Consider the following 14948-nt stretch of genomic DNA (forward strand, 5'->3'; position numbering starts at 1 on the left):
CCAGAGATTAACGGAATACTTTGCATAACAATACGGTACCTACATAGTATTGGATTACATTCAATATTAATGTTAAATAGTATATCGTCACTACACCGCGAAAAGCAATTAAGTGTTCGAGCTATAGCTCTAAATTTTGTTCAAAAGGACGTAACAGTAACGATACTACTTCAGTTTTCACTATAAAGTTATGTAAGTAAAGTACATCGTTTAATTCTAAGTAGGTAGGTATAGCCGCAACCGTAGCCGTGAATTGTGAATGTTTAATAGTATCTGGAAGATCTTAAATTAACACATTGTATTAAAAAAATACTAACAGCTGAACTATTTTGTTTAATAATACAAAATGGGCAAGAACTGAAATATGAAACCAAGCCATGAAAAACCTATTATCAGATGGAAGTGTTAAAAAGGCCACACCTCGCTTAAAAATGGTTTATTGGAAAACCACCCATGATGGCCTATCTAGATAAAATTAGACTAGCAAGCTAGGTAATGAATGGTTAGGCGCCTTTTCACATACCCTATCCTATAATTTTTTGTTCAAATTGTTCCTATTTTTAGGGTTCCGTTACTGAAGAAAGTAAAAACAGAAAAACCTTATAGGATCAATTTGTTGTCCGTCTGTCATATATCTTTGAGACGCTTAAATTTTATCATTTTAACACATGACTATTTCCACGTATCAAATCCCTCCCCCATTACAATAATGATTCCTAATACTTAGTTCAGCAACATGACTTAGAATAGTTGAATACCAATAAGTCCAGGAGTTGTGAGGTTGTGAGTTGTAATATTAGTTCACAATATTACCTAAACCCACTAAACTTTACAAAAGCATATAGTCATCCATAGGAGTAATTACTTTCCGAGTAATATGTAATCGATGAATCGTAGGAATTATTTGTAGTTTTCCAGGTTCTCCGCTGAAGTCTAGACCGATTTCAGGTGATTCGTCGTGTCTCGAGGGACCGCCGTCGTTACATGTATCCGGTGATTTCAAGCCTAGATGGACGGTCGTCTCCTAGGAAAACCTAACTTAACTATATTTTCTGCAAGTACTTTTACTTATTTTTAGCATAGAATAACGAGTACTAGTACTACTGTACTTGTTATTCTATGGTTTTAGTTAGGTGTATATAGCATTGGTTATATCCTAAGAAAAATACGGTCCTAAGTAATTAAAAAGCTCACTCATAATTTTAAATCAAATTATATTTGAATTTTAACATCAACTCCAACAGGCCTGAATTTAAGATCATCAAAATATCACAACCAAGAAATGTTATACATACATAGTATTCAGAACCATGTATATTCCATTGGGTTTTTTCTTAGACAGCGGCAGCGGGGGCGGCAGCGGGGGCGGGGGCGCACTGGGCCGACGGAGTAGCTGAGCACTCTCCCATGTTGCAATGAGGGTAGGCGGGGTCGGCACACGGCTTCTCGATGCCTCCGATCTTGGTGCAGACGACCTTGGTGGTGCAGTCCAGGCAGTCAGCGCCGATGACGGGGCAGGGCGCCCATTTGGGCATCCAGGGGGCGGCGGCCACCCACGGCGGGATCCACGGGTTGGTGCCGGTGGCCGGGCCAGCGCCTGCTGGTAAAGCGGCCGCTACTGCTACCTGATGAAATGAAGTTAGTGTTAGTTATTTGCAGCGACTATGTGGTTTGGGACGGTCCTACCGAAAAAACGAGATAACCGAGGCCTAATATTAATCATAATTATACAAAGCTCACTTTAAACTTCTTGGTTAAAAAATCATTCATTTTGAGACCTGCGTGAAGTTAGCAGCCTAAAGTTAGCAGCCTATGAATATGCGACCAAATTAAAATGGTCACTTCACTCATCCTGTTCTTATTCAATTAAAACGTATGCAAAGGCTTACGTTGTGTAAAGTAGTAGTACTATATGCTAATAAAAATGTAATACAAACCAATATTGTCAAAATTACCATAATTCTAACTTATTTAAATTAAAGTCAGCAGCCTAAATGGTCCATTTGTATGGAGACACCTGGAAGTTGTCCAGATGCCAGCATCTCACCTAGTTTATTTTGTGTGTTGTTTCATAAGAAAAGGCTGACAGATGTTTCATCAACATTGAAAGAGGATAACAGGGGTAACGGGACGAAAGAATGAAATAAAAAGTTAGCAGCCTAAATGGTGAATTTGTATGGGGGCACCTGGAAGTCGTCCAGATGCCAGCATCTCACCTAGTTAATTTTGTGTATATTCCCATAAACAAAGGCTGACAGGAGTTTCATCAACATTAAAAGAGGATAGCAGGGGTAACGGGACGAAAGAATGAAATATAAAGTTAGCAGCCTAAATGGTGACTTTGTATGGGGGCACCTGGAAGTCGTCCAGATGCCAGCATCTCACCTAATTTATTTTGTGTGTTGTTTCATAAGAAAAGGCCGACAGAAGTTTCATCAACATTGAAAGAGGAAAGCAGGGGTAGCCGGGCCACTTTATAACTGATTTTGGTGGAAAATCGTCATTTTGTATGGAGACACCTGGAAGTTGTCCAGATGCCAGCATCTCACTAAGTTTATTTTGTGTGTTGTTTCATAAGAAAAGGCTGACAGAAGTTTCAACAACATTGAAAGAGGAGAACAGGGGCAACGGAAAGAAAGAATGAAATATAAAGTTAGCAGCCTAAATGGTGACTTTGTATGGGGGCACCTGGAAGTCGTCCAGATGCCAGCATCTCACCCAGTTTATTTTGTGTGTTGTTTCATAAGAAAAGGCCGACAGAAGTTTCATCAACATTGAAAGAGGATAGCAGGGGTAGCCGGGCCACTTTATAACTGATTTTGGTGAAAAATCGTCATTTAGTATGGAGACACCTGGAAGTTGTCCAGATGCCAGCATCTCACCTAGTTTATTTTGTGTGTTGTTTCATAAGGAAAGGCCGCCGACAGAAGTTTCATCAACATTGAAAGAGGATAGCAGGGGTAGCCGGGCCACTTTATAACTGATTTTGGTGAAAAATCGTCATTTTGTATGGAGACACCTGGAAGTTGTCCAGATGCCAGCATCTAACCTAAATTATTTTGTGTGTTGTTTCATAAGAAAAGGCCGACAAAAGTTTCATCAACATTGAAAGAGGATAACAGGGGTAACGGGACGAAAGAATGAAATAAAAAGTTAGCAGCCTAAATGGTGAATTTGTATGGGGGCACCTGGAAGTCGTCCAGATGCCAGCATCTCACCTGGTTTATTTTGTGTATATTCCCATAAACAAAGGCTGACAGAAGTTTCATCAACATTTAAAGAGGATAGCAGGGGTAGACGGGCCATTTTATAACTGATTTTGGTGGAAAATCGTCATTTTGTATGGAGACACCTGGAAGTTGTCCAGATGCCAGCATCTCACCTAGTTAATTTTGTGTGTTGTTTCAATAGAAAAGGCTGACAGAAGTTTCATCAACATTGAAAGAGGATAACAGGGGTAACGGGACGAAAGAATGAAATAAAAAGTTAGCAGTCTAAATGGTGAATTTGTATGGGGGCACCTGGAAGTCGTCCAGATGCCAGCATCTCACCTAGTTAATTTTGTGTATATTCCCATTAACAAAGGCTGACAGAAGTTTCATCAACATTGAAAGAGGATAGCAGGGGTAGCCAGGCCACTTTATAACAGATTTTGGTGGAAATACGTCATTTTGTATGGAGACACCTGGAAGTTGTCCAGATGCCAGCATCTTATCTAGTTTATTTTGTGTGTTGTTGCATAAGAAAAGGCTGACAGAAGTTTCAACAACATTGAAAGAGGAAAACAGGGGCAACGGGAAGAAAGAATGAAATATAAAGTTAGCAGCCTAAATGGTGACTTTGTATGGGGGCACCTGGAAGTCGTCCAGATGCCAGCATCTCACCTAGTTTATTTTGTGTATATTCCCAAAAACAAAGGCTGACAGAAGTTTCATCAACATTGAAAGAGGATAGCTGGGGTAGCCGGGCCATTTTATAACTGATTTTGGTGGAAAATCGTCATTTTGTATGGGGGCACCTGGAAGTCGTCCAGATGCCAGCATCTCACCTAGTTTATTTTGTGTATATTCCCAAAAACAAAGGCTGACAGAAGTTTCATCAACATTGAAAGAGGATAGCTGGGGTAGCCGGGCCATTTTATAACTGATTTTGGTGGAAAATCGTCGTTTTGTATGGAGACACCTGGAAGTTGTCCAGATGCCAGCATCTCACCTAGTTTATTTTGTGTGTTGTTTCATAAGAAAAGGCCTACAGAAGTTTCATCAACATTGAAAGAGGATAGCAGGGGTAGCCGGGCCACTTTATAACTGATTTTGGTGGAAAATCGTCATTTTGTATGGAGACACCTGGAATTTGTCCAGATGCCAGCATCTCACCTAGTTTATTTTGTGTGTTGTTTCATAAGAAAAGGCCGACAGAAGTTTCATCAACATTGAAAGAGGATAACAGGGGTAACGGGACGAAAGAATGAAATAAAAAGTTAGCAGCCTAAATGGTGAATTTGTATGGGGGCACCTGGAAGTCGTCCAGATGCCAGCATCTCACCTGGTTTATTTTGTGTATATTCCCATTAACAAAGGCTGACAGAAGTTTCATCAACATTGAAAGAGGATAGCAGGGGTAGCCGGGCCATTTTATAACTGATTTTGGTGGAAAATCGTCATTTTGTATGTAGACACCTGGAAGTTGTCCAGATGCCATTATCTCACCTAGTTTATTTTGTGTGTTGTTTCATAAGAAAAGGCTGACAGAAGTTTCAACAACATTGAAAAAGGACAACAGGGGCAACGGAAAGAAAGAATGAAATATAAAGTTAGCAGCCTAAATGGTGAATTTGTATGGGGGCACCTGGAAGTCGTCCAGATGCCAGCATCTCACCTAGTTTATTTTTTGTGTTGTTTCTTAAGAAAAGGCCGACAGAAGTTTCATCAACATTGAAAGAGGATAGCAGGGGTAGCCGGGCCACTTTATAACTGATTTTGGTGGAAAATCGTCATTTTGTATGGAGACACCTGGAAGTTGTCCAGATGCCAGCATTTCACCTAGTTTATTTTGTGTGTTGTTTCAAAAGAAAAGGCTGACAGAAGTTTCATCAACATTGAAAGAGGATAACAGGGGTAACGGGACGAAAGAATGAAATAAAAAGTTAGCAGCCTAAATGGTGAATTTGTATGGGGGCACCTGGAAGTCGTCCAGATGCCAGCATCTCACCTGGTTTATTTTGTGTATATTCCCATAAACAAAGGCTGACAGAAGTTTCATCAACATTGAAAGAGGATAGCAGGGGTAGCCGGGCCACTTTATAACAGATTTTGGTGGAAATACGTCATTTTGTATGGAGACACCTGGAAGTTGTCCAGATGCCAGCATCTCATCTAGTTTATTTTGTGTGTTGTTGCATAAGAAAAGGCTGACAGAAGTTTCAACAACATTGAAAGAGGAGAACAGGGGCAACGGGAAGAAAGAATGAAATATAAAGTTAGCAGCCTAAATGGTGGCTTTGTATGGGGGCACCTGGAAGTCGTCCAGATGCCAGCATCTCACCTAGTTTATTTTGTGTATATTCCCAAAAACAAAGGCTGACAGAAGTTTCATCAACATTGAAAGAGGATAGCAGGGGTAGCTGGGCCATTTTATAACTGATTTTGGTGGAAAATCGTCATTTTGTATGGAGACACCTGGAAGTTGTCCAGATGCCAGCATCTCACCTAGTTAATTTTGTGTGTTGTTTCATAAGAAAAGGCTGACAGAAGTTTTATCAACATTGAAAGAGGATAGTAGGGGTAGCCGGGCCACTTTATAACTGATTTTGGTGGAAAATGGACATTTTGTATGGAGACACCTGGAAGTTGTCCAGATGCCAGCATCTCACCTAGTTTATTTTGTGTGTTGACTTATGAACAAAGGCTGACAGAAGTTTCATAAACATTGAAAAAGGAAAACAGGGGTAACGGGAAGAAAGAATGAAGTAAAAAGTTAGCAGCCTAAATGGTGATTTTGTATGGGGGCACCTGGAAGTCGTCCAGATGCCAGCATCTCACCTAGTTTATTTTGTGTATATTCCCATATACAAAGGCTGACATAAGTTTCATCAACATTGAAAGAGGATAGCAGGGGTAGCCGGGCCACTTTTTAACAGATTTTGGTGGAAAATCGTCATTTTGTATGGAGACACCTGGAAGTTGTCCAGATGCCAGCATCTCACCTAGTTTATTTTGTGTGTTGACTTATAAACAAAGGCTGCCAGAAATTTCATCAACATTAAAAGAGGATAACAGGGGTAACGGGAAGAAAGAATGAAATAAAAAGTTAGCAGCCAAAATGGTTATTTTGTATGGGTGCACCTGGAAGTCGTCCAGATGCCAGCATCTCACCTATTTTATTTTATATATATACCCATAAACAAAGGTTGACAGAAGTTTCATCAACATTGAAAGAGGATAGCAGGGGTAGCCGGGCCACTTTATAACTGATTTTGGTGGAAAATCGTCATTTTGTACCTACCCCGGCTACCCCTGCTATCCTCTTTCAATGTTGATGAAACTTCTGTCAGCCTTTGTTTATGGGAATATACACAAAATAAACTAGGTGAGATGCTGGCATCTGGACGACTTCCAGGTGCCCCCATACAAATTCACTATTTAGGCTGCTAACTTTTTATTTCATTCTTTCGTCCCGTTACCCCTGTTATCCTCTTTCAATGTTGATGAAACTTCTGTCGGCCTTTTCTTATGAAACAACACACAAAATTAACTAGGTGAGATGTTGGCATCTGGTCAACTTCCAGGTGTCTCCATACAAAATGACGATTTTCCACAAAAATCAGTTATAAAATGGCCCGGCTACCCCGGCTATCCTCTTTCAATGTTGATGAAACTTCTGTCAGCCTTTGTTTATGGGAATATACACAAAATAAACTAGGTGAGATGCTGGCATCTGGACGACTTCCAGGTGCCCCCATACAAAGTCACCATTTAGGCTGCTAACTTTTTATTTCATTCTTTCGTCCCGTTACCCCTGTTATCCTCTTTCAATATTAATGAAACTTCATTCAGCTACTACTTATAAGTCAAAACATAAAATAAACTAGGTGAGATGCTGGCATCTGGACAACTTCCAGGTGTCTCCATACAAAATGACGATTTTCAACCAAAATCAGTTATAAAGTGGCCCGGCTACCCCTGCTATCCTCTTTCAATGTTGATGAAACTTCTGTCAGCCTTTGTTTATGGGAATATACACAAAATAAACTAGGTGAGATGCTGGCATCTGGACGACTTCCAGGTGCCCCCATACAAATTCACCATTTAGGCTGCTAACTTTTTATTTCATTCTTTCGTCCCGTTACCCCTGTTATCTTCTTTCAATGTTGATGAAACTTCTGTCGGCCTTTTCTTATGAAACAACACACAAAATAAACTAGGTGAGACGCTGGCATCTGGACAACTTCCAGGTGTCTCCATACAAAATGACGATTTTCCACCAAAATCAGTTATAAAATGGCCCGGCTACCCCTGCTATTAGGGCGTGCAAAACCGGAAGGTTTTCAAAACCGGTTTTGAATTTTCGGTTTTGAATTTTCGGTTTTCAGCCTCAAAACCGGTTAACCGGTTTTTCACCGGTTTTGATGTTACTTATATATTTTTTGTCATACAGTACTAAATAAACAAGGGACCCATATTCTTAGATAGAGATATCTACAAAACATACGAATAAAACATTTTTTATGATATACTTATCTGTTTTTAATCAACCATATGACAAATTAATAATTTAGTGAACAGGAAAAAAAGTTAAATAAGAATTATCATAGTACTTACTGTTATCACATCTACAAAAAGTGTGTGGCACCTTAATGGTGTTTTTATATCGTTCTGTTATCATCAATAATTGTATATTTTAAACATACAGGCAGATTTTGAAAAAAAAACATTTATCGTCTGATTCTTACGACCACTCTATAGTAGCAGTAAGATGATAAATGTTTTTTTGATGTATTACAGATTTGTTATCAACGCAACGAAAGAAAGCCTAACTCATTGATGGACACGACTGCATTTGATTTGAAGTCCTCAACACTTCATGAAAAAATTCCATAACGTCGAATGCAGTCCCCGCACTTGGCCTAATTATATTTTCAACAACGGTCAATGCAGTCCTGTTTTACCCAGAGTTTGTATGAAGACCACCTTGTTGTGCTTTATTGGGCAAGATTTCAACGTTATAATTATGTGCACCCAGAGTACCTTTTTTTTACACAGCAATAAGTTTTCATACAGCAAAAAGTGTGAACTCACACGTCGTTCAATTTCAATGTTGATGAAACTTCTGTCGGCCTTTTCTTATGAAACAACACACAAAATAAACTAGGTGAGATGTTGGCATCTGGTCAACTTCCAGGTGTCTCCATACAAAATGACGATTTTCCACAAAAATCAGTTATAAAATGGCCCGGCTACCCCGGCTATCCTCTTTCAATGTTGATGAAACTTCTGTCAGCCTTTGTTTATGGGAATATACACAAAATAAACTAGGTGAGATGCTGGCATCTGGACGACTTCCAGGTGCCCCCATACAAAGTCACCATTTAGGCTGCTAACTTTTTATTTCATTCTTTCGTCCCGTTACCCCTGTTATCCTCTTTCAATATTAATGAAACTTCATTCAGCTACTACTTATAAGTCAAAACATAAAATAAACTAGGTGAGATGCTGGCATCTGGACAACTTCCAGGTGTCTCCATACAAAATGACGATTTTCAACCAAAATCAGTTATAAAGTGGCCCGGCTACCCCTGCTATCCTCTTTCAATGTTGATGAAACTTCTGTCAGCCTTTGTTTATGGGAATATACACAAAATAAACTAGGTGAGATGCTGGCATCTGGACGACTTCCAGGTGCCCCCATACAAATTCACCATTTAGGCTGCTAACTTTTTATTTCATTCTTTCGTCCCGTTACCCCTGTTATCTTCTTTCAATGTTGATGAAACTTCTGTCGGCCTTTTCTTATGAAACAACACACAAAATAAACTAGGTGAGACGCTGGCATCTGGACAACTTCCAGGTGTCTCCATACAAAATGACGATTTTCCACCAAAATCAGTTATAAAATGGCCCGGCTACCCCTGCTATTAGGGCGTGCAAAACCGGAAGGTTTTCAAAACCGGTTTTGAATTTTCGGTTTTGAATTTTCGGTTTTCAGCCTCAAAACCGGTTAACCGGTTTTTCACCGGTTTTGATGTTACTTATATATTTTTTGTCATACAGTACTAAATAAACAAGGGACCCATATTCTTAGATAGAGATATCTACAAAACATACGAATAAAACATTTTTTATGATATACTTATCTGTTTTTAATCAACCATATGACAAATTAATAATTTAGTGAACAGGAAAAAAAGTTAAATAAGAATTATCATAGTACTTACTGTTATCACATCTACAAAAAGTGTGTGGCACCTTAATGGTGTTTTTATATCGTTCTGTTATCATCAATAATTGTATATTTTAAACATACAGGCAGATTTTGAAAAAAAAACATTTATCGTCTGATTCTTACGACCACTCTATAGTAGCAGTAAGATGATAAATGTTTTTTTGATGTATTACAGATTTGTTATCAACGCAACGAAAGAAAGCCTAACTCATTGATGGACACGACTGCATTTGATTTGAAGTCCTCAACACTTCATGAAAAAATTCCATAACGTCGAATGCAGTCCCCGTACTTGGCCTAATTATATTTTCAACAACGGTCAATGCAGTCCTGTTTTACCCAGAGTTTGTATGAAGACCACCTTGTTGTGCTTTATTGGGCAAGATTTCAACGTTATAATTATGTGCACCCAGAGTACCTTTTTTTTACACAGCAATAAGTTTTCATACAGCAAAAAGTGTGAACTCACACGTCGTGTTTGCTTTACTGCGCCTAGGCAGAGTGCCGGCATGTGCACCAGAAAATCGTCACTCAATTTCCATACAATATTTTAGTGCTTTTTTATGAGTTTCACCATTAATCTAGTGTCCATCAGTGTGCCAACCGATATACAAATTCTTTTATTTTTAGAGTTTATGGGTTCAGCTTCTAATGTATGTAAAAAAGTATATAAAAATACGATCAAAACCGGTGAAAACCCGGTTTTCGGTTTCCGGTTTTGAACTCTCAAAACCGGTTATGAAAAACCGTGAAATATTGTCCGGTTAACCGGTTTTCGGAAAAACCGGTTAACCGGTTTTGCACGCCCTACCTGCTATCCTCTTTCAATGTTGATGAAACTTCTGTCAGCCTTTGTTTTTGGGAATTTTACACAAAATAAACTAGGTGAGAGGCTGGCATCTGGACGACTTCCAGGTGCCCCCATACAAAGTCACCATTTAGGCTGCTAACTTTATATTTCATTCTTTCTTCCCATTGCCCCTGTTCTCCTCTTTCAATGTTGTTGAAACTTCTGTCAGCCTTTTCTTATGCAACAACACACAAAATAAACTAGATGAGATGCTGGCATCTGGACAACTTCCAGGTGTCTCCATACAAAATGACGTATTTCCACCAAAATCTGTTATAAAGTGGCCCGGCTACCCCTGCTATCCTCTTTCAATGTTGATGAAACTTCTGTCAGCCTTTGTTTATGGGAATATACACAAAATAAACCAGGTGAGATGCTGGCATCTGGACGACTTCCAGGTGCCCCCATACAAATTCACCATTTAGGCTGCTAACTTTTTATTTCATTCTTTCGTCCCGTTACCCCTGTTATCTTCTTTCAATGTTGATGAAACTTCTGTCAGCCTTTTCTTATAAAACAACACACAAAATAAACTAGGTGAGATGCTGGCATCTGGACAACTTCCAGGTGTCTCCATACAAAATGACGATTTTCCACCAAAATCAGTTATAAAATGGCCCGGCTACCCCTGCTATCCTCTTTCAATGTTGATGAAACTTCTGTCAGCCTTTGTGTTTGGGAATATACACAAAATAAACTAGGTAAGATGCTGGCATCTGGACGACTTCCAGGTGCCCCCATACAAAGTCACCATTTAGGCTGCTAACTTTATATTTCATTCTTTCTTCCCGTTACCCCTGTTATCCTCTTTCAATGTTGATGAAACTTCTGTCAGCCTTTTCTTATGAAACAACACACAAAATAAACTAGGTGAGATGCTGGCATCTGGACAACTTCCAGGTGTCTCCATACAAAATGACGATTTTCCACCAAAATCAGTTATAAAATGGCCCGGCTACCCCTGCTATCCTCTTTCAATGTTGATGAAACTTCTGTCAGCCTTTGTTTATAGGAATATACACAAAATAAACTAGGTGAGATGCTGGCATCAGGACGACTTCCAGGTGCCCCCATACAAAGTCACCATTTAGGCTGCTAACTTTATATTTCATTCTTTCTTCCGTTACCCCTGTTATCCTCTTTCAATGTTGTTGAAACTTCTGTCAGCCTTTTTTTATGCAACAACACACAAAATAAACTAGGTGAGATGCTGGCATCAGGACAACTTCCAGGTGTCTCCATACAAAATGACGTATTTCCACCAAAATCAATTATAAACTGGCCCGGCTACCCCTGCTATCCTCTTTTAATGTTGATGAAACTTCTGTCAGCCTTTGTATATGGGAATATAGACAAAATAAACTAGGTGAGATGCTGGCATCTGGACGTCTTCCAGGTGCCCCCATACAAATTCACCATTTAGGCTGCTAACTTTTTATTTCATTCTTTCGTCCCGTTACCCCTGTTATCCTCTTTCAATGTTGATGAAACTTCTGTCGGCCTTTTCTTATAAAATAACACACAAAATAAACTAGGTGAGATGCTGGCATCTGGACAACTTCCAGGTGTCTTCATACTAAATGACGATTTTTCACCTTTATCAGTTATAAAGTGGCCCGGCTACCCCTGCTATCCTCTTTCAATGTTGATGAAACTTCTGTCGGCCTTTTCTTATGAAACAACACACAAAATAAACTAGGTGAGATGCTGGCATCTGGACGACTTCCAGGTGCCCCCATACAAAGTCACCATTTAGGCTGCTAACTTTATATTTCATTCTTTCGTCCCGTTACCCCTGTTATCCTCTTTCAATGTTGATGAAACTTCTGTCAGCCTTTTCTTATAAAACAACACACAAAATAAACTAGGTGAGATGCTGGCATCTGGACAACTTCCAGGTGTCTCCATACAAAATGACGATTTTCCACCAAAATCAGTTATAAAATGGCCCGGCTACCCCTGCTATCCTCTTTCAATGTTGATGAAACTTCTGTCAGCCTTTGTTTTTGGGAATATACACAAAATAAACTAGGTAAGATGCTGGCATCTGGACGACTTCCAGGTGCCCCCATACAAAGTCACCATTTAGGCTGCTAACTTTATATTTCATTCTTTCTTCCCGTTGCCCCTGTTCTCCTCTTTCAATGTTGTTGAAACTTCTGTCAGCCTTTTCTTATGCAACAACACACAAAATAAACTAGATGAGATGCTGGCATCTGGACAACTTCCAGGTGTCTCCATACAAAATGACGTATTTCCACCAAAATCTGTTATAAAGTGGCCCGGCTACCCCTGCTATCCTCTTTCAATGTTGATGAAACTTCTGTCAGCCTTTGTTTATGGGAATATACACAAAATAATCTAGGTGAGATGCTGGCATCTGGACGACTTCCAGGTGCCCTCATACAAATTCACCATTTAGGCTGGTAACTTTTTATTTCATTCTTTCGTCCCGTTACCCCTGTTATCCTCTTTCAATGTTGATGAAACTTCTGTCAGCCTTTTCTTATGAAACAACACACAAAATAAACTAGGTGAGATGCTGGCATCTGGACAACTTCCAGGTGTCTCCATACAAAATGACGATTTTCCACCAAAATCAGTTATAAAATGGCCCGGCTACCCCTGCTATCCTCTTTCAATGTTGATGAAACTTCTGTCAGCCTTTTCTTATGAAACAACACACAAAATAAACTAGGTGAGATGCTGGCATCTGGACAACTTCCAGGTGTCTCCATACAAATGGACCATTTAGGCTGCTGACTTTAATTTAAATAAGTTAGAATTATGGTAATTTTGACAATATTGGTTTGTATTACATTTTTATTAGCATATAGTACTACTACTATACACAACGTAAGCCTTTGCATACGTTTTAATTGAATAAGAACAGGATGAGTGAAGTGACCATTTTAATTTGGTCGCATATTCATAGGCTGCTAACTTTAGGCTGCTAACTTCACGCAGGTCATTTTGAGTGGGTACGAGTTAGATCAGTGAGTATCTTACATGAGTATAAAATAATACAAGTTAAATAGTACAAAAATAGTAGAGACTTACCACAACGCAGAGTGCTAGAAAAACCTTAGACACCATATTTGAAATTAATTTTCGGATTTTGTCGTTCGTTAAGTAATTGAATTACTTGAGAAGATTCGAATCTGTAACAGTCTGGGCGCTTCCACCTCCTTTTATATGAAGAGAAATTGTTTATTCTAATGATGTACAAATAAGCTCTTGATAAGATAATAAACAGGTTTTCCCGAATCATGTTTTTGGTATCATGATTCTGTTGGCACAACATCTGATAACGAGATGGTAATTTGTGTGTTTATTGTTTTGGGTATTTTTCACTACTATTGTCTCTTTGATAAGGCGATAGTTAGATGCATCATATCCGCAGGGGGCATTGAGATGACACATTCATATACCTACCCATTGTGTATACGATTTTCTTTAGTATAAGTACTTACATTTATTTTTAGTGCAGTTAAACGGCTCAACAGCCTTTGAAATTTTGAGTGTTTTTTAGGACTTGTTATTTAGGTTAGATTAGATTAAATCTGCATGCTGTTAAAACACCCTAAGGAAGGACCTGCTATACCTACATATTAAGTAGTAAGATATATCTAGATAGGTAAACAAACGTTTTGTTTGCAGTAACCCGCTGGCTTTAAACTGAACAAGTTGATTAAAACAAATGTCTCCTACAGATTCTTCGTCCTCCATTTACAAACCTACTGAAGTATTATGAAATTTCACGACCGCGTTTTCAGGAAATATTTAAATTGTCAGTCTCTGTTGTTGATTCCGTCAGACTTTAATTAATTATTGTTGTTAAGTATATTTAAGTTTGACTCAATGCTAACTTTTGAGATTTGTGACTATGTTTACGGTGGCGGTGGCTAGCTCAAAGCTACTCCATCTGAGCATTTACTATGAAAGTAAGAAGAAAGATGCATGACTGTACTTTTGTTTTTTAAGTATTAAAATAGGTTCACGTCGAGTTTACATGCCAATCTATCCGAGTCTGTGATGTTCTATGATAAATCATTTATGTACCTAGAAGGGTATACCTAAATACTTTAATATTATGCAGTGTAGTGAACATATAAATCATACATAGTAGCTTACCTACCTACTCGTTTGTACCCACGATTCGTTGAAAATGTTACCTAGACACAGTTACCTACTCCACAACAAATCTGGACGCTGGCTGTGGTTACCTTGAAAGTTATTGAAGCCAACGTTATATCATAATTAACAGAGCTTTGCAGAACTTCCCTTTAGATGCAAGCAAGCAAGTTAGTGCCTAGTTAGACAGGTTCCCATCGAAGATGCCGCCTACTCTGCAGTAAGTATACACCTCAGGGTAAGTATACACCTACTTTAAAACTTCTCAGAACTCTACTCCAACCGATTTGGACAGCATCTGATTGGAACTGAATAATCTGAGTAGTCCAATGTATTTATCCGTCCGCCACTCAACTGGCTTAAGCTTTGATACCGGATGATTTGTTACGGTTAATCTTAGGTGTGGAGATGAAGTTTAGATAACCGGTTAAAGCTTAGTTTGAGAAGCTTTAGTTAATGTTCACGCCTAAAATGATAAGTTAAATAGCAGAAGTACGTAGGTAACCAATACAAAATAAAGATG

General features: G+C 38.9%; 1 protein-coding gene across 1 annotated transcript; it reads right to left on the reverse strand.

The window, feature by feature from the left end:
- Positions 1-1197: 1197 nt before the first annotated feature.
- LOC105380502 lies at positions 1198-13506 on the reverse strand. The gene is made up of 2 exons (XM_011550077.3): positions 13352-13506; positions 1198-1625 (listed from the first exon to the last, which is right to left on the reverse strand). Exons 1-2 carry the CDS (start codon positions 13385-13387, stop codon positions 1335-1337), a joined length of 327 nt encoding a protein of 108 aa, XP_011548379.3. The 5' UTR covers positions 13388-13506; the 3' UTR covers positions 1198-1334.
- Between the last annotated feature and the right edge of the window lie 1442 nt (positions 13507-14948).

Source organism: Plutella xylostella, chromosome Z (genome assembly GCF_932276165.1).
Source record: "Plutella xylostella chromosome Z, ilPluXylo3.1, whole genome shotgun sequence".
NCBI classification, from domain to species: Eukaryota; Metazoa; Arthropoda; class Insecta; order Lepidoptera; family Plutellidae; genus Plutella; species Plutella xylostella.

Bases quoted from the DNA above. Each gene is read 5' to 3' on its own strand.
- LOC105380502 (XM_011550077.3), bottom strand. From the start codon at position 13,387: ATGGTGTCTAAGGTTTTTCTAGCACTCTGCGTTGTG. The intron at 1,626-13,351 runs GTAAGTCTCTAC...TCATTTCATCAG, and splicing joins TTCTAGCACTCTGCGTTGTG to GTAGCAGTAGCGGCCGCTTT.